The 24,689-nt window shown below is 46.5% G+C and overlaps 2 protein-coding genes and 1 long non-coding RNA gene across 7 annotated transcripts; 1 reads left to right on the forward strand and 2 right to left on the reverse strand.

The window, feature by feature from the left end:
- The first annotated feature begins 11,723 nt into the window (after positions 1-11,723).
- Positions 11,724-15,934, forward strand: znf740b (zinc finger protein 740b). 4 transcript variants are annotated; one of them, XM_049753875.2, is made up of 7 exons: positions 11,767-11,868; positions 13,147-13,293; positions 13,446-13,676; positions 13,805-13,930; positions 14,007-14,136; positions 14,220-14,338; positions 14,446-15,934. In XM_049753875.2, exons 2-7 carry the CDS (start codon positions 13,249-13,251, stop codon positions 14,620-14,622), a joined length of 828 nt encoding a protein of 275 aa, XP_049609832.1. In that variant the 5' UTR covers positions 11,767-11,868; positions 13,147-13,248; the 3' UTR covers positions 14,623-15,934. The 4 variants fall into 4 exon arrangements, with proteins under 4 accessions (XP_049609834.1, XP_049609832.1, XP_049609833.1 ...); XM_049753876.2 differs by lacking the exon at positions 11,767-11,868 and adding an exon at positions 12,037-12,270; XM_049753877.2 differs by lacking the exon at positions 13,147-13,293 and having other exon boundaries at positions 11,724-11,868.
- Positions 15,935-16,800: 866 nt separating this feature from the next.
- LOC125988557 (uncharacterized) lies at positions 16,801-21,597 on the reverse strand. Its single transcript, XR_011086478.1, has 2 exons — positions 21,062-21,597; positions 16,801-17,138 (listed from the first exon to the last, which is right to left on the reverse strand). It is a non-coding gene; the product is annotated as an uncharacterized lncRNA (long non-coding RNA).
- Positions 21,598-22,276: 679 nt separating this feature from the next.
- copz1 (COPI coat complex subunit zeta 1) lies at positions 22,277-24,410 on the reverse strand. Of its 2 annotated transcripts, none has more exons than XM_049753879.1 (9): positions 24,262-24,410; positions 23,802-23,870; positions 23,631-23,712; positions 23,466-23,557; positions 23,267-23,322; positions 23,106-23,183; positions 22,983-23,034; positions 22,867-22,905; positions 22,277-22,712 (listed from the first exon to the last, which is right to left on the reverse strand). In XM_049753879.1, the coding sequence occupies exons 1-9, from the start codon at positions 24,277-24,279 to the stop codon at positions 22,665-22,667; spliced, it is 534 nt and encodes a 177-aa protein (XP_049609836.1). In that variant the 5' UTR covers positions 24,280-24,410; the 3' UTR covers positions 22,277-22,664. The 2 variants fall into 2 exon arrangements, with proteins under 2 accessions (XP_049609836.1, XP_049609837.1); XM_049753880.2 differs by having other exon boundaries at positions 24,167-24,263.
- Positions 24,411-24,689: the final 279 nt, after the last annotated feature.

A 24,689-nucleotide genomic window follows, 5' to 3' on the forward strand; every position in this document is an offset into this window, starting at 1 on the left:
AGCAGCGTCAAGCATGTCCTTCATTTAGCACCATTGATCTCCATCTCTTCTCTGGCCTTTTTCATTCAATAAGTGTCAAAGTGTGTATGTGTGTGCAGCCCTTTGGCTATGCACAGCTCAGGCACAGATAAGGTTATCACACTCCACCTCGCTGATGTGATTGGCAAGGTGACGAGAAGCCCCTTGAGGCTGACCACACACACACACACACGCTGCCTGACCTTAAAATAAGGTAATCTTTTGTTTCTCTCCAATATCTGCATGAAACAGCACAAAGACATTAAGCAGAACTTCAAACGCTACTGCTGCTGAGCTCCGACGAGAAGATCTCAAGAGAGATCTCAGGAGGTGTTCATCATCAAGTATTGGATTTACGTGGAGAGAATTCCAAAGCGATACAAATATTAAAGTGAAGGAGAGCTAGATCTTCCGGAGGAGGGAAAGGAACTTGATTGACTCAAAGTAAGAGATGAGAACAACAGATGATGACAGTGTATTCATGGAAGCTAGTGTGAAGGTCAGAGCATGGGGAACGTGCTATAATTGCGGTGGAAGTTTTAATGAAATAGTTTGGAGAGGTTGGAGCCTCTGGGCGCTTGGAGGGCGCCCACTGTCACAAGAACTCTCACAGACTGACGTCAGACGGGCGAGTGGCCTGTCACCGCCATGACAAGTCATCATCCATTTCTTTGCCTGCCCCCTCCTTCCTCAAATCAAAACATATAACACACACAGCTCAAGTAGTGGGCGGGCCCCCCGGGAAGGCCGGTGTGCCCCCCCCCTCCAGGGAACATGTTCATTAGGCTAGCGGAGGTGTCTTGATACTATTTTTAGTCACTAAGGAGAGTTGGCTGGCTGAGGTGAAATATTTTCCTTCTCCTGGGGGGCCTAACAGAAAAGAATTGCGCCGCTCCACCGGATGACATCAAGTGATGACATCACGGTGATCTGTAGACACCTTCGTCGGCAGGTTTTTACCATCTGGAAGCGAAAGGTCAAGGTATTTGGAAATGACCTTCATGTGGGCTATTAAATATTTGCTAGTAAGTTGATCCGTTCGCCACTTTTGCCATTCAGAAGATCTGCTGACACAGCTGGTTCCAAAAGTAATGTAGAAAATCCAAAAGAGCGCTGGATTGGTTTCTTGCCTCGTGGCCTCGCGGCAGCATCGATCGCCGCGTCGGCGGCTACGGGCTGTCGGTCTGCGTATTGATCCAAGCGCCTCCGCAAACATCGGGAGATGACGTGGCACATGTAATGTGCACGACACACCAATGATCAGGTTAGCGTTCAGCACGGACGGACTTTGTTGGATGATGATGATCATCATAATTATTATTATTTTCATGGTTATGATGATCATTATTATTATTATCATCATCATTATTATACAGGCAGGGGAGACAATGGGAGAGTGAGTTTTTTTTTTTTTTACAGTTGTACTAGTTGCTGGTAACTTTCTTCATTCTTCTTTGGATGGTCCTCCAAGCATCCGCTGAAGGGAAACCACAAACAAGCGTGGGCGCTATGGTCTCCTAAAATGGCCGAACAGCAACAAGCAGCGTCCGCAGTAGCCGCGTTTGTGTTTTTGCTCTCTACCTGTTGCAGCCCGAGATGTCGGCTCCTCATTTGAAGCGTGGAGAGAAACACCAGGCAGGCCCATCTGGAAACAAACGATGCCTGTTTGTGTGCGAATGGAAGGCGAGGGCTTCAACGGAAGGCCCATCAATCTTGTTCCCGGTGTTAATCATCTATCTGCAAGAGCTGATGTTGTGCAATAAATCTCGGACAGATGGACGGACACGCTTAGTAGACCTTGTCGACAGGTTGCAATGGGCTTGTTCCGAGCCGGCCGACGCCAACGTAGACACACCAAGTTGGCGATGCCGTCCATGTTGGAACGTGATCTTTCAACAACCACAACCTTTTCAACACACTTGAACAATATGCACGAGTAGAAAACACCATCGACACGTTCGCCTGGAAGAGATAATACAAAAGAAATGCAAGCTTGCCTCCTCCCACACACGGGCTCTTTATTGATGCCAAGTGTGTGTGTGTGTGTGTGTGTGTGCGTCGACTTTGTTTGGCCGAGCACAAGAGGCAGACTGGTGGGGGTTTAGATAGCGATCCCAATCCTTGCTTCCGGCTTGTACTCGAGTTCATTTCCAAGCGAGTTAAAGCCATCAATTGCATTTCAAAGTTCTTCAGCGTTTTACTTTCAAACAAAGTCAGCCGAGTTTTCATAAAAGTCAAAAGCATCCATCGAGTGGAAAATAGGCAGTCTTCTGGGAGCTACTAATTAGCATAGTGAGCATTTGAGAGAAAGAACCGGGTGAAGCTAACCGCCGCTAACATGACTAGCTATGGCTTTTCTTTGCTAGCTGTAATAAAATGGCTGACGCTTGAGTGGATTTCAAATCTGCTCAAGAATTTTTATGCTTTTGTGTGTGATTGGCCTTTGGTAGCTTAGCGCAAGACGGGTCAACGTAGCGCTAACGGATAACACAAGGAGGAAATAGCGGCGCTTTGCCAAAATTCTTCTCTTGCGTCACCGGTGATTACCTTCCAAGCTTTCCAGCCTGGACGCTTCACACTCTCACGCAAGCCGTCTCCTCACATTAGCTTCTCTCTGCTTCGCGTCTCATCACGTTAGCGTCGGCGTCGACCCGCCACTCGGGAGTGCTCTTGGTCGTTGGCGCTGGAGCTGGTGGCACAGTCTTGGTGATCCCCGTCAAGACTGTGATATGGGATGCTTTTCATCCTTCAGGTCAGGTGACCGACCCGACCCGACGGCTCAGCGATTAGGAAACATTTGCAAGCCGGTTATAGCCGTTACAGAGCGAGCGATGAAGGTGACAGTGGTGCTAATTGTCATTTCACATTTTCTTTACTTTTCAGTACATTTCACGCAAAGAAATTGATCGGATCCCCAAATGAATCTAGAAAAATGCCAATTGGGTACAATCGAGAAAGATTTGGAGGATGTAAACGCATCCCCAAATGATCTCAGGTCACGTCTGCTCAACGAGGATGAGCGGTGTGGCTTGCTTCTCCTTGAGCTGCAGATGGGCTTGCGGATATTACGGATAGCCATCACGTCAACCGCAAATTGTCCAAATGAAACCGGCGTTCGGATGGACGGATAAATTCGTCGGCTTCGTTCTCCGGCAAACAGGTCCATCGTTCATCTCCCAGCCACGGATGGGACTGGAAGCAATTGAATTAGCCCCACCCACTGCTCCCCGCAGCCGGCGATGGGCGGCCGGATTCCATTAGACAAACTCTATCTCAGCTCATGGAAAGCTCATATCCATGACAAGGCTCCATACATCAGCCGCAGGCTAATAGGCCAGGGCGGGGCGGGGCAGCGCCCACCCGCACGTTGAGCCCACGTATCTTTCAAGCTGGGCTCACGGCGGCTTGCCCTTTTCTCAATGTGACGACGTGAAGCACGCTATGGCTAGCTATTATTCCATGGCTGGACGAGCCGGCCAGTTTGCCCATAAAGCAAAGCATCCTTCCTTCCTTCCTTCCTTCCTTCCTTCCTTCCTTCCTTCCTTCCTTCCTTCCTTCCTTCCTTCCGTCCTTCGTGCATGCCTGCCTGCCTTCCTTCCTTCCTTCCTTCCTTCCTTCCTTCCTTTCTTTCTTCCTTCCTTCCTTACAGTTTTCCTTCCTTCCTTCCTTCCTTCCTTCCTTCCTTCCTTCCTTCCTTCCTTCCTTCCTTCCTTCCTTCCTTCCTTCCTTCCTTAATTCCTTCCTTCCTGCCTTCCTTCCTGTCTTCCTTCCTTTCTTCCTGCTTCCCTTCCTTCCTTCCTTCCTTCCTTCCTTCCTTCCTTCCTTCCTTCCTTCCTTTCTTCCTGCTTCCCTTTCTTCCTTCCTTCCTTCCTTCCTTCCTTCCTTCCTTCCTTCCTCCCTGCCTTCCTTCTTTCCTTCCTTCCTATCATTTTGCTGCCTTGAGGGAAACAAATATCTTCTTCTGTATTTTTCGAGCGCTACCCGTTTTTCGTACGACAGGTTTTCCACGCCAAAAGATTCTTGCATTCCAAACTCACTGGGGAAGGACCAAGCTCCTTATTTCAATATTTTTTCTGTACTGACTTCTTGAATTCAAATTCAGCCAGTTGTATGTTTCCTGTTTGTTTTTTTTACTGTTTGAAAAATAGAAAGAACTGAATGTGATGGAAAACACAAAAAGGTGAGCGATTGCTTATCCATCTTCTTTTCTCCCCCTGCCAAAGTCAGCGACACCTCATCAGGGAGCACATTAAAAGTCCATCGGTTTTACACGTGGGGGGGCCTGTCCACGGCTTAATGGCCGCAGCGTCTCGGCGCGGCATCTGGCGTGCCAGTCCCTCTCATTTTGATCTCGTGGCCTTGTTGGCACTGGCGTTCAATTGAGCTGTCATCCAAGGCGCTGAGGGACACACATGCACGCACGCTCGCAAATGGATTTCCTGTCAGCACGCGTTGAGAGCAATCAAAGCGTGGTATCACATCATGCCCTGATGGGGGCTAAAGGCCGTCGAGGGACTGACGCACGCAATCATCGACTCCCCGAACTCCTCAACACGTGCCAAGTGTCTGCGCGTGTGTTTGCGTGTCTTTCGTGTCACCCAATCGGGGCCAAAGCCGAGTCCCGCGGGAACTTAAGAGCGTCAGTTTTGGCGAGTTCAGCACGGGAGCCCGGAGGGATGAACGAACGCAAGAGATAGAGAGTGATGAGTGACGGACAGGAGGAGAGAAAAGGCGAGGCGGGCGCGCGGCTGTCAAAGCCCGCCGTGTCGCCAGTGAGTCGAGTCAACTTGTTAGCGGGATGGAAAGGGAATTAGTTTTAGGTGTCAAACTCAAGGCCTGGGGGCCCAGATAGGGCCCGCCACATCATTTTATGTGGCCCGCGAAAACAAATTTTGCATTGACTTTGTGTCATTACTAAAATTACAAATGTTTTAAAAATATTGCCAGCAATTTTTATTACCATTTATCTTTTTGAATTGTTCGAACAGTTTTTACTAGTGTGACTTTGTTGTGTAGCCTATACTGTATGTCAAAATGGCCGCCCGAGGAAAACTATGACTACGATGCGACCCGCGACAAAAATGAGTTCCACACCTCTGCTCTAAAGTGAAGAAAGCAACGAAAGCAAGAATTTATCAATACCGCTGCTTGTGTTTGTCTCTTGGCAACGTTGGATTGACGTGGGAGGCGAGCCAGGAAGCCTGATTGCTACTTGACCGCACCACTATTTTCGGGTCGGATTTAATTTGAGCTGATTGATTGTGATCATTAATTTGCTGTGGGTTGATGATTGTAGTCATTTATTCGCTACAGCTGGATGATTAAGGTTCGCCCGTGTTCCCGTTGCGACGCGCGCCGTTCGGCCCATTAGCGGTCGCCCAAGTTCGGAGTTGGAGCCGAGTCCAACTAAAAGAAATCGACGACTTTTTGTGAAAATGCAAGCCCGCTGCCATTTCGGTTCAACCTTTAAAAGTGGAGTTTGAAAGTCCGGGCGGGTTTGTTGCGGCGGGAAGTGTTAGGGTTTTCCAGGTTATCTTTATCATAGGATTATGTTGGAATGCAACAGGTAATAAATACCTTACCTTGTCCTCCTTATCACAAGATCGTAAAACATCCCCTGAGATGTTTAGACTAGAGGACAAGGGCTTTCTATTCAGCCCACTCATACCCCCACTCTGTTCCTCCTAATAAATATGCCCTTGCAGGAAGGAGACCTTTCAGACTTCATTCGATAATCGCTGTTCAGACAGCGACGAATGGACTCTCCACCTGCAGGTGTCTAAAAGAACTTGCCTTGTCTCTTGTGGTTCTTGCAAAATAAGTTGGAGTGAGCAAATCTCTAACAGGAAGGAAATGAGAACGGATGCTAGCTGTGGCTTTTGCCTCTGGGCGGAGCAGCGGGGCGCTCGCTAACTTGCGCCTTTGCACCTTTACAAACCACTTGACGAGCTTGTTATGATTAATAGGCGAGAAAATCACTCGCAATCTCGGAGGAGCGTTGGACTCGCCTGGTTCTCTCGGCGCGCTCATCACGCTCGGGCCGCCGTGCTTAATGGAGCCCTCGTATGGGTTATTGATTGGGCGACCCACAGCCAGATTAATTTATTCTTCCAATCAAGCTTTAATTAATAGCAGGACACTGGTAAGGCCGCCGTTCAAAGTGCTGCTCATTACTCACAGCAAAAGGAAAGCAATAATCCCAGGGGAGGGGGGGGGGGGGGGTTTGCTTCTTTGTCGTTATTCGTCACTTGTTGTTGTTTTCGGCTTTCCTTCCGTTTTAGCCGAATCGAGGACAAACAAGAGCCAGCTCCCGTTTGAGGAATAAATATGTGGGCTGGCAGGAAGTTCTCACAAACGTAAAACTTTCCTGTGACGGCCCAAAGCGAGAAGAAGAAGCGTCCAGCAATTAGCCTCGCTAATGAGAGCAACCTTATGGCACCTTCCTGTCTTCTGCTCGCAAAGGGCTTGGTTGAGACAAAAAGGGAAAAGGACTTTCATCTCATGTGGTATGGCCGCAGGAGAGGGGAAGGTTTCCATGGCAACATGGTGGACGCGCACTTTTTAGTGTTGCTGCTTGATGAGAATTGGGATATCCAGATGGAGCCAATGTGTCACATGGCTCTTCTCAAGTGGAACAGAAGACTTCCCGAATATACTCGAAAGCCGACCTGCATCGAAATATGGACGTTCTTCCACAAATTGACAGGAATAGGAGACAGGAGACGTTACCGTCATGGCTCCATTGGAATCGGCTGCCGCTTTGGACGCTGTTGCTCGATTCCCACGACACTTGGGTCCCACGACTCACTTAATTAATTAATGAAGTAATTAAGTAATTTAAATTATTTACTTTGTTCCTAAATTGTGGCTATTTGACATGTGTACAGTTCATTAAAAATAAAATAAATAAATAAAATAAAATAATGATCATAATAATAATTAAACAACTAAATAAATAAAATAAATAAATAAATAAATAAATAAATAATTAAATAAATAGACAAACAAACAAATAAATAAATAAATATATATATAAATAAATAAATAAATAAATAAATAAATAAATAAATAAATAAATAAATAAATAAATAACATGTCTTCCGTCGGCTGTGTCAGCACAACCTTTACGATCGAGTTTTCATCAATGACCTCGTTAAAAGAGCCGAGCGCTGGTGATCGATCAGAAACACGGGACTCATCTCTCACTATTTCCCACAACCGCTGCTGAGAACACGTAAACACACACTCAGCTTTCAGCCGCTGCCGTTGGCCTATTGCAGGGCTCAGCCACTAGCTCGACGTACTTTTTTCTATTTGTAATCTTTTAATTTAGCACTGTAATCATCACAAGTGGGCTAAAATTTGAACATTTTAAATGCCCCAACTTGTTTTTTATTATTCCCGCTTTGCTGGCATCGTTTGGCAGAGAAGATCTCCTTCTGCTTTTTTCCCCTGGATAGATTTGGATCCGTGGGACTGCACTGTATTGTTTAGCTTGATCTAATTCGATAAAGTCAGCTGTGTCCCTTTCTTCCAGCAATTTTCACTAGCGCCTGCCTGACGACGATAACATGAGCCAGTTGCATGAGGACTTTGGCAAACGTCTGGAAGATTTCCTCAAAGGATCTCAGTGGACAACGTGGGGATGAAAGCATGTGACCGACCGATGTCTCAAAAAAAGTGGACGCCAGCATGCTAACAGACAACGGAATGGAATCCGAAATGAAAGAGGCCGACACATCGTCTCTAGTTTGCTGTCAGAGTCGAAAAGCCTTGAATATTTGATCAAGGTGGGTCGATAATGATATGTAGTATATCGTTGTTTCTTAATAAGCTGCGGTATCGTTTGAAGGCAGCCCAAGAAAAAAATCGATTGTTAAGAGTACGCTATTGATCAGCGCATACATCTTATTGAAGGTTGCACTTATAACAACAAAATCTGTGTCGTTGCAATGCTCACAAACAATTTCACTCGTGATGGAAAATCAATGTGGAACTCTCGTAGGCCCTTTCAAATGTCATGCAAATCTTCATTCATTGCTCATTTCTGCTTATTTCCTCCTGGGGATCAAAATTATCTACCTGCAGATCACAGAGTGACTTACAATAACTGAGTCTTCAATTGTTTTTATGTGACTGAGTCAAGTCACGCACATTAATTAATGAATCACGATATCATGAATCGCAACAGGATGTCGAGATGTGATTTGAGTTACCAAGGGGGTGAGTGAACGAACGAACGAACAAACAAATGAACAAACAAATGAACAAACAAATGAATGAACGAACGAACAAACGAACGAACGAACGTGGGAATCTCCTATTTCAAGGTCCTGGTGTGCACTATAATGCGTGAGGTGTTCCTTTTCCTGCACATCGGACTCTTCCCAATTAACTGAGAATGATGCCTAATTCCCGGAAATAAAGAGGAGGGCGCTGCGGCGGCCCGCCCACTCAACCCTTTACCTCTCTTCTCTAACTTTGTTACTGAAATCTAAAATTGCAGGGCATTAGGCCAAACACATTGCGAGGCCTTTTATTGAGCGATGCTTTTAGAGCAATCTCATTCCCCGTAAATGTCGGAGCACTCTAACGGTACGCACGGCACGCTTTTTGGCAGGGAGGGGGGGGGGAGACGTTTCTGATAAAGAGGCCTTTCAAACGGCTCCGTCTGTTCGACTCAACGAAAGAGAGCGAGAAAGCAATAGATGATATCCAAACAGACAAATTTGCGCTTGCCGCTCATTTTTCCTGGGCTCGCACTTTATCCCCCTCCTCTGGATGCGCGCCTCCTCTGCGTGAATGATTAGGGATGAGAGGAAGTCATTCTCTGCCTGTGGTTATTAGTATTGATCTAAACGCCATCCAGCAGACGTTTCTTCCTGATTTGCTCGCCTTGGTCGTCCTCATATATTCTAGAATGTAGCCGCCGCCGCGGCTCATCCATCTTTGCTCCTCTCAAATTTGTCCACTTTGTCTGCTGTGTCGCACTGATTTACTGATTATCATGGCCACTATGAATAATGACGCACAGACATCCAACCAACAGGCCGAGGAAAGTACAAAATTCAAATCTGACGCCGGACGGTGTTTCGTTGACAGACAAAAGACACACAAGTTGCGGTGACTTGTATGATATGCGCACATTTATTATTAAAAAGGCCTCTGCGACTTTGCTCACGAGTTACGTAATCCATTCTCACAAAAGAGATCATTCTGGACAAAAAGGCCTCCTCCAAAAAAATCCACCTCATCCATTCTAAGATTATGGTCAATGAAGTGAAGCCTGTCAATTGCTTCTTAGATGGGACCATCAGTGCAACGAATCTACAATGACTTGCAAAGTGCTGCTGTGGGCCACAGCTCACACTCACCTGAAGACTAATTGGCCCTCACTAGGCCACGCCCCTTCAAGCCACACATCCAACACAGGAATACTACACTAGTATTATGTTTTTGTGCATTTATGTACACACACTGACTAACATGAACTAACACACAGCTTCTCACGTTGTGCGCCAGTCCTCACCGAAATGTGAATGATATTGGTTTGCATGTTGTTAATCTGCTCCGGATATTAATTACAGTCCCCATTAACATTTCGTAAATACTTCCCTGGTGGCTTTGCCGCTGTGGCAACTGAGGGCCTTATCAGCAATGAGGCCTTTAATTGGCCTTCCGCTGCACAAATGGCTTTTTAATTAGCGTGCGGTTATCATGTCTGCACCAAGCTCGGGGCCCCGACTTGATCAGTACGTGCAGATGGGTCGCTTTTTGCTGAGTGTGGCCATCTTTAATGGCGTGAGGTCGGCCGCTCTTAGCATCACGTTTCATTAGCGTAACCGAGGGAGGCGATGGGCGGTCTGCGGGCGCCGTGGAGTGGACCTCCACTTGTCTTTCTGCACCAGCCTAGCCTCTCAACTCCTTTTAGCATTTGAGGGTATTACAACCTGACACAAAACTTGTGTCGAAACAGAACTCGTGTTTGTGCTGCTCAATCTTTAACGCCATCATCCCTCTCTGCCAACAATGCCGGTAATATGTTACACCCACTTTTGGTAGTAATGACTCATTGAACAAGTTACTTCTCCCAGTCAATTCATCTAACTACACCGACTGGATTGAAAATGATGATGTTGGCAAGCAGGTAACATGAATCGCATTGAAATTTACTGGTTACCAGCAGGTGATGATGCTGTAGTCACGCACGCGCAAGCGCGCACACGCACACGTTAGACTGAAAAACTGCGTGAGGTGATAAATGTCACTTTTGAAAGACAATAGCTCCCTCTGGTGGTTGATCTGAGTTCAGTTAACCTTTTGGTAGAAATTGAATGGATGAATAGGATTTCTCTGTTAAGCCACGATCTTGCTTTGCTTTGAATAAACATTCACACACAAACACACACACACACACACACACACACACACACACACACACACACACACACACGTGGAATTCTACATCATCCAAGTGCAGAGGCCTGTGAAACAATAGAAACACGAGCCTGTTCAAATGCCGTGACAGCATGAGTAATAGGGTTAGGGTCTGCCTAAAATGTAAATACAAGTGAAAAGTAAGGTATTGAGCTTTTAGAATGCACAAGAAAAATAAGTGGTCCAATTAACTGTCTTGTCTCCAGGACAGTAACGAGAATAAACGTTAATATTCTTCCCACCCACTGCAGGCTGAAAATGGATTTCTTCAAGTGAGTCACTGCATGTAGATGAAATGCGTTCCCGATTATTTTTATTTCACGTAAGGCAAATATCTAGGCAAGAAAGAAGGTATTGATTTCTCAATTCCCACAGCTGAAACAAGTAAACAGCCCCTGCAATTATTTTCTAACTGTGATTTCTTTTTGGAGGGGGATGACTATTTAATTGTACTTTGCAATAAAATACACTTACAGTAAGACACTGATCTCACATGGGAAATTTACAGCAACCAAAAGTTTTATTTTTTGCTGTTGTATTAAATACTGCTCTGATTTATCTGATAATGTACACGCTATGGATGAATAATAATTATACAAAAAACAGTAAAATACTGATACCAGGAAATTCCTTCCAGTGTGACAGTTGATGTCATTTTATTTACAGCCACTAGATGTCGTCAAAATTCGACTGGCATTTTATGAAATCGATCAAGGCCTGCACAAGAGCTTAGCACTACTCTCACCAAAAGATATATGGAAGTTCTTTATCACTGATAATATTATACAAGTGGTGGAAGGACAGAGAGGAAAGCTAGAGAACTAGATGAAAAGAATGGAAAAATGTCATCAAAGAAGAAGTGATGGCCTTGTGCATCTAAGGGTTGAAACCCTAACCCTAGTTTGAAACCCTAACCCTAGTTTGAAACCCTAACCCTAACTTTAAACCCTATTTTGAAACGCTAACCCTAGTATGAAACCCTAGTTTGAAACCCTAACCTGAGTTTGAAACCCTAGTTTGAAACCTTGACCCAAGTTTCCCTTGTGCATCGAAGGGTTAAAACCATACTAACGTAGTAAAAACCCACTGCCTCACCCCGTATACTTTTGGTGATATATATATATATTTTTTTCCCTGTAATACAAAGCATGTTCTTTGACTTAAGAATTGAAAACACACTGACGTGTTCAGGCCAGTATTTTCCTGAAGCGTGCCTCTTACGTCATCAGTCCCTTACTAACATGGCCGCACGTAAAGGTCATTGAGCGTCACTCACATGGCTACGCCTGTGACCAATCAGAACACTCCGGCGGGGAACACTTCCGGTAGCGTTTCCTGTCAGTGTTTGTAAACTGAAAAGAAAAATTGGAAGTGCGTCAACTAATAATCGACAAAACTGTAAACAATTAAAAGGTAAGCAAAACAACCGGGAGCACACCTTAGTCGCGTGTGCAGAATCTTTTCATTGGTGGGCTGTTTTCGGATTTGCGAAGGTTCCAGCACAGCCTGCGGTAGTTTTGTGTGCTGGTCCCTAGCCCGCCCGCCCGCACGCCCTGCCTGCCTGCCTGCCTGCTGTGCCTTGTGTGTGCCTGCCTGGCTGTTGTTGTGTCGTCTGGGGTGGGGGAGGGTGGGGGTAACCGTCTTGCAAGACTCCCCCCCACCTCAAAACGAACAACTAGCTAACAAGCTAGCACGCGTTGTTTGGTTTCATTCAGTGCGGCCTCCGATTTCTTTTGCCATTTGGGTATCCGTGTTTAAAATCAAAACCCGCAGTCGACTGTTTTGATACGTTTCCGCTCGCCAACCTGTTTTCTGGTAAGTCGCTAACTAGCAAACTTGTACAGTTAGAAATGTGTCACCTTTGCTTCAACTAGATCATTTCTTCTTGCACGTGAAAGCCCCTAGCTAAAGGGATCTCGTATTCACAAGACTTGAGCTTAAAGGAGATGCTTTACCATTTGTAGATAATGGAACCGGGTTTACACAATATGGAATCAAACTAGTTCACGACGAAAACGGAAACTATTCTAGGCATATAAGAAGGATAAGGTGTCAGAACTACTGGAAGAAGACTGGGAACTAACTGTAACCTTTCTGGAAATCAATATTAATGTGGACAAAGTGGGGGGGCGAGAGAGGGAGCCCTCTTCTGGATAAGCGATCACGCGACTGCTAACCTCGAGCTTCCCATTTTCCTATGCGCTATATAAGATGCTCAACTTGCCGTGACGTCATTTGCCTTGTTTGGGTTGTTTACAATTTACAGTACGTCGTTAAAAATGTCATCAATCACGTATCAATTGGTTTTCCTACTCAGGTTTCCATGTGGTGTAGTCAGAATACATCCCATATTTTTTATATGCTGTATAACAAAAGTTATCAGGAAGCACAGCTTAAATATGATCACACAGATGGTCAAAAACGTCCAGATTTGACCCGCACAATTGTTTTAGTTGTTCCTGCAGCACAATGTGTGTGTGTCCGTGTCAGAGCTCCTCTGACATTCCGCTCGTTGTTTGTTTTACTTTGCTGTCGTGCTTTCTGGAGCCCCCACGCACACAAACAAACGTTGAATGTCAAGTCAAAGGGATGCTGCACATTTGAGCGCCAGAGCTCCATCTCATCCCTGCCATGCTTGATGAACTTGCTTCCTGACTGAAGCATGTTATTTTGTCATGCCTCTACTTTCAGGCTTTGGCCTCCGTGATTTGGGTGCGTGTGGTCTCTTCTGACTGAGGTCAGCTGTGCCTCACCTCCCCCCCCCCACACACACAAAAATTCAAAAGCACGGCGATGACACACCATTCAAACAACTCTGTTGGAGGGCATGCGAAATGGGTCAGTGGAAGTCTCTCCATCTGCAGAATCCAAATCACGTGGCGCCAGAGGCCTGCCCGTTTTGTGTTTACTCACGTTGCTCGGCACCGCTTCGCCGTCCCTCCGTGAAATCCCGCCGCCGCCGGGTCTGACGTCACCGTTTGCGTTCCCAGGCTGGCTCGTCGGGCTACGAGGAGGTGCTGTCCGGCATGGCCCTGATGCAAGCCAACAACATTGCGGCTCAAAAGAAGATGATGTCCTCCCTGGGTCACGGGCACCGGGCTGCGTCGGAGGGCCACCAAAGCCACCCGCACCACGGCCACAGCCACCACGGACACCAAGGGCACCACGCGCAAGCCAACAGCCACGTGGGCCATCTGTCGACCGGGAGCTGCCCACCCCTGGTGAGCGCAACCCTTCCAAAAGCAGCCTAATGGCGCGCCATGCACCTCCGGCGCCGACCAACCACCTGGCGCTCAGCGCCGGTCCTGTTGCCGAGAATCCTAATCCGACCATTTCTTTTCTCCCCAAGCTGATCCAAAAGGATGGCGATTACCACACTTCCAGAATATTGGACGGCAAGAACACACACGGCGGCCAGAGCGGCCACGTCAAGAAAAAGCACAAAAAATCGGTCCGGGTCAAGGAGGAAGCGCGGGTACGCTTGAGCTTCTTTTCACGTTTGCCTGACGCCACCGGTTGACGAAAGGTGTTTATTTTATCCCGCCGGCTAGCCTTTATTGCAGCAGCTGGACATGGATGACGACAGCGCTCTCAAAGTCCAGAAGAACTTCATCTGCGACCACTGCTACGGAGCTTTCCGGAGCAGCTACCACCTCAAGCGGCACATACTGACGCATACGGGTGAGGGGGAATTGACGCTCAAAGGCTGTTTTGAAGCACCGCCCGCGCCACGCCCCCTGACCTTGAGAATGGCGTGTCCGCAGGGGAAAAGCCGTACGCTTGCGACAGCTGCGAGATGCGCTTCATCCAGCGCTACCACCTGGACCGCCACAAGAGGGTGCACAGCGGCGAGAAGCCCTACCAGTGCGATCGCTGCAATCAGGTGAGTGGCGCAGCGGGACGGGACGCCATTTTCCCCTTTCTTTCCTCTGATTGGTTCGTTTGATATGCCAAAAGTGGCATGCTGACAACCGACCTCTTTGCCCGCAGACCTTCTCCAGGACGGACCGGCTGCTGAGGCACCGGCGCCTGTGCGTGGCCGGCATGTCCAAAGACGACGGGCAGTGTTGCGACGGGCGCTCATCGGCGTACTCGCAGGGCACGTCCGGCGGCCACACGGCGTCCTGGAGCCCCTTACAGCCTTCCGGCGGCCGCCTGACCGTCTGACCCCAGCAAGGACCCAACGGACAGCTGGCCACGCTGCTGAAGCGAAAGTTGAACGCGGGCGGCTTAGACGACACACCTAGCTAGCTAGCTAAGACAACCAGATCGAGTTAGTTCCGTCACGGATTTTGATACCTTTTTAATCTCCTTCCCTGTGTTGTCGAGATCTGAGGAGAACGAGCGATTCTCTTCTCAACACGGCAGTGGCAATAAGTGGATGATCGTCTGCCGCTTGATCACAGTAAAGACTGGAGTAGCGCCAGCCGGCAGACAGCCGCCATTGTAGACGGCGTCTCGGCCGTGTCTTTGAGAATCCCGCCGAGCCCAGAAATCAAGCCGGACCTTCGGACGGTGTCCGTCGCACAAGACTCTGTCAGCTTCCGTTGGTCAAATCAGGTTGCTTTGGTCTCGCACTTGAAAATCAATCAACATTGAAAAATGTTCAACGCGTGAAAGCCGAAGCGTTTCAATGTGGCGAAACAAAAGCTCATATCCGATCCAAATATGCATTTAGTCCTCCGCTGCGGGTTCACCTTTGTATTTAGCGTTTTCTTTTTTTTTTTTTTATGAAATCATCCCATCTAGTTCAGGTTGTTGATCTGTTGGTCTTGTTTTTGGATGAACGCTCCGGCTCATTAGTCCATCCGTTTTGTGGGATGTGGCCCAGAGCGCGCTCGCTCGCCTTTGGCTCAACGAGATTGAATGTGAAGACAACCGTGCCAAGTCCTCTCATTTCTAGTTTGAAACACTTGAGCATCTTCTGTGAAGATGATGTCTAAGTGCTGCTTTTTTTTTATTTTTATTTTTATTTTGAACTCCACGAGCTCATCCCCTGTAGAAGCGTGTGTCCGTCCGGTTCAATCTCCAAACAGAAGCAAGATGTGTTGAAAAAGGCTTTTGCTTTTCCATTCAATTTTTTGGGGGAGTTGCGTTGCTATTTTTGGACTACGCAAAAGGAGATGGGGGACCATCAATGACACTGACCTCTGCTCAGTAAGTTAATATAAGTATTTAAATTGTATTCAAAATGTGGGACCTATACCCCGCCCCCGAAAAAAAATCTCCATATTTAGAAAGTTTTGAAGCCTGCCTGATTTCCTGCGTGATTGGAAGGTGGAGCAACTTTTCATTTGGAAACATCTTTCTTTTTGTTTTTGTCTGCATTTATACAAATGTAGAGACCCCGCCACGATTCAGTGTTTCATTGTTAGGCATTAGGGTAAAACGATGTACATTTTCTAGCTACATTTTACACTGCTTTGTGCGTGGAGTTTTAGGGCCCTAAGTCTCAATAAAACGATCCATTTTTTAAGAACTGCATGCCATACTCATTTAATAGGACACATGTTGACAACTTATACTAAACTATACACATAAATTCTTTTGCCACAATTAGTTTTTAAAATGGCCCGCCGTTCCCACTCAGTAAATGTGAGTGATGATAAGCTAACGTGCCTTGTGGACCTTTAACACGATTAGAGACTTTTGATTGATTTATGCAATGTTTGAAATTACATTCCAATGCCTCTACGTTGCCATTCACCTGGTCACGATTGATATCGCAGCTAAGCAATACCCGTTTTCGCCGCAAGGGGGTAGTGTGTCACTTTTTTCTGGGAGAGTAGCGAGAGAGGCCTCCAGTGACGTCAGAAGAGCAGACAGGGATAGTTCGAGTAGCAGTGTGATGGCTGCAAAGTTCCAAGGGTCCACATTTGAGAACCCGTCAAGAAGATGGGGGTCAGTGAGACTCCGGTTTTAGCGCTTGACGTCATCTGATTTCTCGAAGGGAATAAAGGAAACAATATGTTGGTCGCTGCATTCGTAGTCTTGGGCGCCTTCCACTTTGCCAGTTAACTCCCCGAAGGCTGCTGGTAGTGCTCGCACGCTCAGCCCCACCCCCACCCTATGGGAGGTTGCCCTCCCTCACTGACCCCCCTTCCTCCCGCCCGCCGCCGTCTTGATTTACAGCACCCACCGGCCCCCGGCACTTAACAATGGACCTTTTTAAGTGAGTGAGATGGGAGAGGAGATTCGAAAGCGGATTAGAACACTCCATCTTCATACACAAAGTGTAGAAATCATTCAGGTTCGAAATCATCTCCGCGAGACGGAACGATCATTGATCATCGTGGGTTCACTTGTGTGAATGTTGGTGTAACCAATGAAAACAGGGTACTGATAGACGTTTACGATCAGCCACTTCAATTCAAAAATTTGAATGGAGTAAAATGCAAAATCGCCTCACCACTGCAACCATAATAATCCACACATTCAAATATAACGGTGAATTAGAAAAAAAAAAAATACCGACACGCTCTTTGCACGCAAATAGAAGAGCAAATACTCCTCGACGTCCTTTGTAACATTTTTTTATATATATTGTCCAACGTTTTTATAGAGTATTTGTGTAGATGGTGTGTATACGTATGAATGCGAGTGATTGCCTGCTGTGGGTGACCAGATTTGGGGATCCGTCGATTGTCCTCCTCGTGGCCCACGTCACTCCGTAGCGGCGAAAGCTAAAAAGAAAGCATAGCATGAGGCGAAGGCTGAAAACTCGAGTTAATACTACATCATGTCCTCCATTCTGATTAGGCAATGTTATGTTCATCCCATACGCTAGATGGCGCCCGACACTACTTTAACATGAGTTGGGTCGGCTAGCAAGTAAATGAGTTGAATGCAGTAGGCAAGATGGAAGCTACGCTAGGCTAGTGCTCTCATGCATTTGTGTTACGTTTTTTATTTAAAGTACATTTATTAAACTATTTTGACATGTTTCACACATTCTTCCGTATTTTAACAACTATGATGACAAACAGCACGGCTGGAGATACAACTTTATGTTGGATGTCGCCAATTACGCACGCGCATGCGCACATGGACGCGCGCGCACACGCAGGCATTCATTATTCCTAAAAACAGAGATATAAAAATACACACACACACTCCTCTCCTCCTAATTAAAAATGTTGACGAGTCTTGCAATGGAAGCAACTATCAAGGTTGTAACAATACAAAAAAGTCTAATCATGTGCTCACAAAACAAAGGCTCATTTTCTTGGGTGCCTGATTTTTGCAAAAAAAATTTTTCAATATGTTCCCAAAATGGCCACAACCACACGGGTGAAGCATTTGATGAAAAAAAAAAAGAGCTGTTGCAATGAATGCGTGCACGGAACCTGCCTGGCAGCTTCTTGTTAAACCTTCAGCCCAAAAATGAGAAGAGCGTGACTATAATTGATTGCTAAATATTGTAATTTCCTCCAGAGTCATTGGTCCAATTGTTGTATCCAGAAGCAAAATGTGAGACACTCGCACGTACAATAAATTTGAGAGCAGCGTGACGACATTTCTTTGGAAGTTGAACGACTTGACGTGATCTTTCACAAGTCACGTTAACTTTTGATCCTTGGATGTCAAAAACGGAGGACGTCAGCAAATGTCTTTTGGTCCCACCGTGGAGACGCTTGCTTTGCTTGGCCATTGCTGCTGTCACCTTGACCTGCCTGCTGGCTCTCTCTCTCGCCACCTCAACATTTATCATCAGTAAGCGAAAAACAGGCTTGCCTGCCGTCTGGCCACTCACTTGGCCAGCGCAGAATTTTCCAAGCCTTGAGCAGACTTTGCTTCTTCGCTCCCGAAGGCTCGATGCGATCAGCACCAAGACGGCTCGACGTGTTGCTAACGCAAGGTCAAGAATCGCCCAGGTCTGAAGGTCAAAGGGTAGGAAACGATTGAAATTAATGAAGGTGCGCTGAGCGATCTCTTGCTACAAGGAGCTCCGCCTCCATCTGGAGCCAAGGGCTCGTCACGGACGACCCATCGAGCAGAATGGCAAAAAAAAGAAGGCTTACAATGTGACCTCAGCGGCGGGCTAACCCCAAAGCTTTAACAATCGGCTAATTTGGTTGAAGTTGTACCTCGAGGCACAGAAATAGAGCCCAAGTTGGCGCACAACTGTTTTGAATCTGTCTTCTTCTGCCAGCTGACCTTAACTGGTCACTGTACTCTGAAATAGTAAAGGCAAGGATGCCATATCCAAGGGAAACGCCGTGTCAGTGAGCGGGACGGGCGAGATGAGCCATGGAAATTTCCACTGGTGAAGGTTGTTGCAAGGCCGGGGTCAGGCGGGCGTTGTGTTTTTGGGCGCCTGAAGCAAAACGTTTTACGTGAGACAAAACGAGTGGCGATGCTCTCGTTGTTCGGATTGAAATCCAAGGTTGAGCTTTGGCGTCCCTCCCTTCACTGGAGGGGGGGCACTTCTCGGATGCCTTCACCAAGCCTGTCTTCGTATTATTCTGGTCGTTCTTTCTCTCGGCGGGCGCGCGAGGTCTCTTGTCCCCCCCTTGTGACGTCATAGCTATTATGCTGGAGCACCGCCTCCCTTCGGGGAGAAGACTTTACGATCGCAACCTGACACCGTTTCTGTGTCCTATAAGCCATGGAGCTGTAACTCACTTCAAAGGCAGGAGGCATCAAATCTCGGTGCGGCCATAAATTTAGCTGTCAGCTTTTGGCCAATGAGAGGAAGGCCATAAATCACAGCTGTCCCGCTGGCGGCCAATGGAAAGACGATGGTAGTAAATCTGTCGTGGCCGTCTCTGTTAACAGTGTTGTGGTGTGGTTGGGGAATCCGTGCGGGGAAGGGGTGGGGGGGGATGACAGTTTGGGGGAGGGGGCAACAGCGGGCTCAGAGGTATGCCCGACTAGATGCTCCTCTGCACATTCTTTTGCTGCGACTGCTGCAAAGCACCCATGCAGACTTGAGTCCCAACACAGAAGTGCTCAGGGAGAATTTTTTTTAGGGCATACAACAAGACTAAACACGCAAGGGGGAAAAAAACTGACTCGGGAACCCCTCGTAAAGCTTTACGGCCGCAATTGCGAGTGCGTGCGTCTTGTCTTGTTGACTGTCTCCAATGAAAATGACAGATTGGCGTTCTTTAGTACTGTTTTGCATCATCACTGCTGCAAAAGTGTTGAGTGTTTGATAACAGCAGTAACCCAGAAAGGTCATCAGGATTATGGCCCGTGGTGGGGGAGGGGCGGGGTCAAACTGCATTCCAGATGTGACCCGGTTGCACACGTGAGTATATCTGCTCGGCTTGACGCGTCACTTTGAGCGTGCCTTCTTCGCTTCGATGGGAAAAAGGAAAATGGAGGGAGAACACATCACCTCCAATATCTGCGGGATTCACAATGGTTCCCCTCGGTGGACCGCTTTCATTTTCCTATCAAAGTTGGACATTTTCATGTCGTAAATCTTTCGAGTGCCATAAAAGCACTGATCTCGCGAAGGCAAAGCTATTCCAGTCCAAAAGGGGAGGGAGGAAAGGGAGGGAGGGGGAAAAAGCTGTAACTTCACAAAGCCCACCATTTTTTTTTTTTCAGCAACCTGTAACGACGTCCAATAAACCAAGCACATTCACGCTGACAGTTTTATCTGACGTCAACAAAAAATAAACATTAGCATCAAAATTTACAGTCATTTTTGTCATTACAATGAATGCTCTTTTTGGGGAGGGGGGCGGGGGCACAAACAGCTTGCTGAATTATGGCCAAGGCAGGCAAGAGTGCAGCAGCGAAGGTGTTGTTTTTGGCCGGCTTTTTCAGGAGCAGTCGTCATTCTCCGTTCTATGGGAATCCATAAAGAGAGCCAGAGAGGCCAGCGGGGGCCATAAAACACGTCAGGCTGCAGAGTTGCTGCATGCAGGCTCGGCTCGGCCCGGGCCCATTCCACCGCCTCCTCCTGCTCCTGCACGTGTGCTCTTCTAGCCTAACCTTTAATGACCTCCTCCTTTTTCTCCATTCATGGCCATTGGATTGCCCTTATATAGTTTGTACTCAGTCTTTGGAGTTTGGTTAGTATCTTTGTGTGGATGTTAGCTAGCTACCATAAAGTAGCTTTTAAATGCTACAAGGGTCATGCGCTTTGTCCTGCTCAGCCAATCGAATGTCTCCGTCTTGAATGTATTTAGCCAATCAAATGGCTCCGTCTTGAATGTATTTCGAGATTCAAAATCATTGTGACAGTTTTCTCTTGCACGGTCCACGCCGCCCGACGGCCGCTCGGCCTCATTGATGATATAAAGACTTTAAACTTACAGATGACGAGAATTTATTGACTCTTTTGCACAGCGCACTCAGGCGCACGCAAAAGAAAGCGAGTAACTCTCGCTCGCACTGTACTCATCGATCATATACGAAAGCTCGAGCCTGCACCTCTCTGACAGCGTGTCAAGCTCTTTCAAACGTTCCAACCATCATTAAGAGAAGTTACTGTGTTTTTTTTTCTTCTGTTTTTTTTTTTTTTTTTTTACGATGGTGCAAGTGTAATTAGCAGATGGAAGTACGCATGCGCGAGATGGCGACCAAAAGAAGCCAAGTGTGTACTTTAGGAGCCAAGATTTCATCTCATCACATTTATTGCTCTACTAACCTTCACGTCGGCGTCCTCCCGCTGTCCTCGCTTCGCTGGCAAACTGGTGCGATAACTGTAAAGCAGTGTGATAATGATGACGCCACCCCCCTCTCTCCGCATGGCTTCTTGGCTAGTAAAACACTTAGCATGAAGCAGTAACATACAGTCACAGTTCATTCATGCTTTCTTTCATTGTGGCTCTTAGAGGCTCTCATTCAAGGTTTTGAATCAGACTGGAGGCTAGCCAAGGAAGTAATTAGCCCCACGGGTCAGAGCCGATAAGACTTTCATTGATGAGTTTCTATGACGTAAAAAAAAAAAATCGTCTTGCCACAGCAATCTTAAATATCGCGGGAAAAGACGAAGGCCCTTTAGAGCCAGTTAAATGCCTGCTCACAAAATGTTCACAACGGTGGTGGAACACTGGAAACAAATGACAGAAATTGCCCAACTCAAACAAAAATGACGGCAAAGTTTTGTTTATCTTTTTCTAATTTGACGTATAAAACGGGGGAATTCGGCCTGACTCCTTTTTTCTTAACCACGTTAAAGCTAAACGTGTTAGTGCCCTCTAGTGGACTCATTGCATAAGACAGTTACACACTTGTCAAATAAAACGTGCTCGCCCTGACAGCAATTTATTATTGGTAGATTGCCTAAAAAAAGATTCAACGCTTGTCTCGTACTGTGCTTTCTATCTATTTCGATTCCAGGATGGTGCTTCCCAGATATGAGTGAAGATATTAAGTGAATAAAATGGTCTGACAATCAATTTGCTTCAATCAATGATATTGTAGTTCATCGATTGAGGTAAGGACTGCCAACTTGTTCCTTGAGTGGACGAGGTACATTTTTCCTGCAAAGGGGCCACAACAAAGGCTTAGTTCTCACAGTCAAGTCTAAAATTAGCAAGAATGTGTTGACGATGCCTTTTTGTGAATTCTCCTGACCATACACATTTGTTTTATACCGCGATACCGAGACCAAAAAAAGAACAAAAGTAGGGAAGTTCCATGACTGACTACATTTTTTTTATTACTCTGTTGAAATGTGGGAACAATTTGTGGAAGAAAAAACAACACATTACCAATTCCAATTGCGCGCACCTAAAAAGACGTGTCTGTCCACCGCACCTGCTGCACCGTGACAAAACGAACAGCAGAGGGCGCCCTCGCTTAGGACGGCCGGATCGCGACAACCACACCATTTTTGAGGAGCAAACAAACGTTGGAGTGCATCAACAGACTTTTATTCAAGTGGTCTGATGACAAAAGGCGGCAAAATGAAATAAAGTTCGGCCACCAGTGATGACATTACAGTACGTTTCCATCAACAAATGAAAAGATTACAAGGGCCATGCGTGGAATGTTGTCACCAGCTCTGATGGGTTGATTAAGAATCAGGGAGCCATACGCTGGTTTTCATCATGAGAAAATAAAAATACAAAGAGAGCAGTTCAACCGGAGTAAGAGAATGTACACCTGATTTGAAGCCGCTAGTGTCCACAGCTGTACAGAAAATACTTTTTTGGGGCTGCGGCAGCTGACGGCGGTGATTGCAGGGGAGCAAAAGGAGGATGTGGATCAGTGCCATGACGAACGGGCTCGTTGCGCTGCTGCGACTATCGGAGAAGCGACCACTTGATCTGTTCCTTGGCAGACTGAAGGACCTGGGAAGGAAACGTTGCTTAAATTCCGTGCTTATCGTCGCTGTTAGAAGTGGCCATAGTTTGTTGACAGCTGATTTAGGCTGCAGATGCCTTTTTGACGGCCGGGCTTTGCGCTTGTTTTGTGTTGTGTTTTATAAGCGGTGGGGGAACCAACCTGGGTGACGGTCTGTTCAGTCAAAGGCACATCATCCCCCTAAAAGAGAGCAGATGTTTCAGGTTCACAACACGTGTCTTAATACAGTACCAAGAGAAGCAGAAGTGGCGACTTACTCTTAGGGCCACACGGTGAACAACTTGCTGAGGGTCACTCTCGAGGATTACCCTGCAGGGGGCAGCAAAGAGCAAGCTTATCATCTCAACGGAGACTGATGGAGACGCTCACGCTTAACTCACCCTCCGTCCACAATCTCATCCACGGCAAGGAAAAGCCCCTCCATATTGTCCAACAATGCTCTGCGCTCAACATTTTTTCTGTAGGTTTGAGTAGAAGACATTAAAAGTTTTTCTGAACCAGTCCGAGAAGATGACGTTAATGAAAGATGTCAATAGCATACCTTAGCATCTGACTGAGGGAGTCGAAGAGGCAGTTCAGAACAGACATCAGCATCAGCTGTTCAAACAAGAAACATTTATTTTTCAAATGGAAGCTGTTTGTGTCACTTTTGTTCCTTACAGCACAAATACATTTCAAACAAATGAAAAATGGACTCACGACGGGCCGACCCGTCGTTGTTATGGGATACAAACACGTACCTCATTTTCATGCGAACTTCCAATCACATAAAAGAAGAGGTCAATGTTGCTCTTGTAGACAACCGTGAGGCCTTCCAGTAATGCGATCTCACCTTGTAATGCACATAGACAACATCCATATTCAACATGTGTCTTCAAATTGGGAAACACTATGACATCTCTTACTGTCTGTCCGATGTGTTTTGTTGAATATGTTCTTCTCAAATGCTTTCTGTTCCTTCACTGTGGGGTAAGTGTCATCATAATACTGCAGAAACATGTCATCGGGTCCGATTAATGCATAAGCGGAAGAATTGCCAAAGTTTAATTAAAGAAATGCAATTAACCCTCCTGTACCTTGGCATAAAGTCGGTCGCCATCATTGTCCAAAATGAGAATTGCCTTCACGGTGTACAAAGACGGTTCCTGTTCAAATGACACGTCGTTACAAACGAATACATTTGGAATTTGAACACCAGCTGGTGGCGGGCGTCCCTTTTGCTGCTTCAAACGTCAACAAAACGCCAATTTCACGGAACGACGCTGAAATACAAATGATACTCATAGCCGATTGTTGCTTTTTGATTTGACTGATGTAAAAGGTGAAACGTGACACTTTCATATCACCAGAACGGACGAAAGCCAAGCTAACAAGTAAGCTCACAGAGGCTGGCTAGCTAGCTAGCTAGCCGGCTAGTTAGCTAGCTAAAGCGTTGTTGTACCATTCCGCGAACGAACCAACGCCGTCTCTATGTTGCCCATGATATCACACGGCGTGCTTAGAAAACACAGGCTTTCTTCAAAGTAGCGACATTACCAATATGGGAGTATCCATCTTGTTTTTTGTTAGCAAACCCGGTGGAGTGGACTTGTCAGAAACCACGTGATACGGTACGAGGAATGAGGCGCTTTCCTATTGGCTGGCGGCAAACACACGTCGCTCAGCACCTTTCTCGCGAGATCGAGCAACTTTTCAGTGAAATGTAGTTAATTAAAAAACTTGGAAATTGTTCTGAAATATAAATAAGGATATAAATACATAAGAAAAATATGACCACACTTGACAAATTACACAAAAGTGTTGATAAGCAATCTAAACTACAACAAATGATATTTTCTAAATGTTTTTATAATGTAAATAATAACGGTGTGTAAATAATCACAACCAAGCAATGGCTGCGTCCTTTAGTGGCTTTGGGCAACAAAGTCCATCAAAGTCCATTGAAAATGAATTTTCACTTGGCC

The sequence above is a fragment of the Syngnathus scovelli genome, chromosome 2 (genome assembly GCF_024217435.2).
Source record: "Syngnathus scovelli strain Florida chromosome 2, RoL_Ssco_1.2, whole genome shotgun sequence".
Classification (NCBI taxonomy): Eukaryota; Metazoa; Chordata; class Actinopteri; order Syngnathiformes; family Syngnathidae; genus Syngnathus; species Syngnathus scovelli.

What these genes read in the sequence shown, in the direction of transcription:
- znf740b (XM_049753875.2), top strand. Translation starts at nt 13,249, where the DNA reads ATGACACACCATTCAAACAACTCTGTTGGAGGGCATGCGAAATGG. An exon ending in TTGGAGGGCATGCGAAATGG is followed by an intron (nt 13,294 to 13,445) that starts GTCAGTGGAAGT and finishes TTGCGTTCCCAG; the next exon opens with GCTGGCTCGTCGGGCTACGA. An exon ending in GCACATACTGACGCATACGG is followed by an intron (nt 14,137 to 14,219) that starts GTGAGGGGGAAT and finishes GCGTGTCCGCAG; the next exon opens with GGGAAAAGCCGTACGCTTGC.
- copz1 (XM_049753879.1), bottom strand. An exon ending in GCGACCGACTTTATGCCAAG is followed by an intron (nt 23,713 to 23,801) that starts GTACAGGAGGGT and finishes ATGTTTCTGCAG; the next exon opens with TATTATGATGACACTTACCC. An exon ending in TTCACCGTGTGGCCCTAAGA is followed by an intron (nt 22,906 to 22,982) that starts GTAAGTCGCCAC and finishes GCTCTCTTTTAG; the next exon opens with GGGGATGATGTGCCTTTGAC.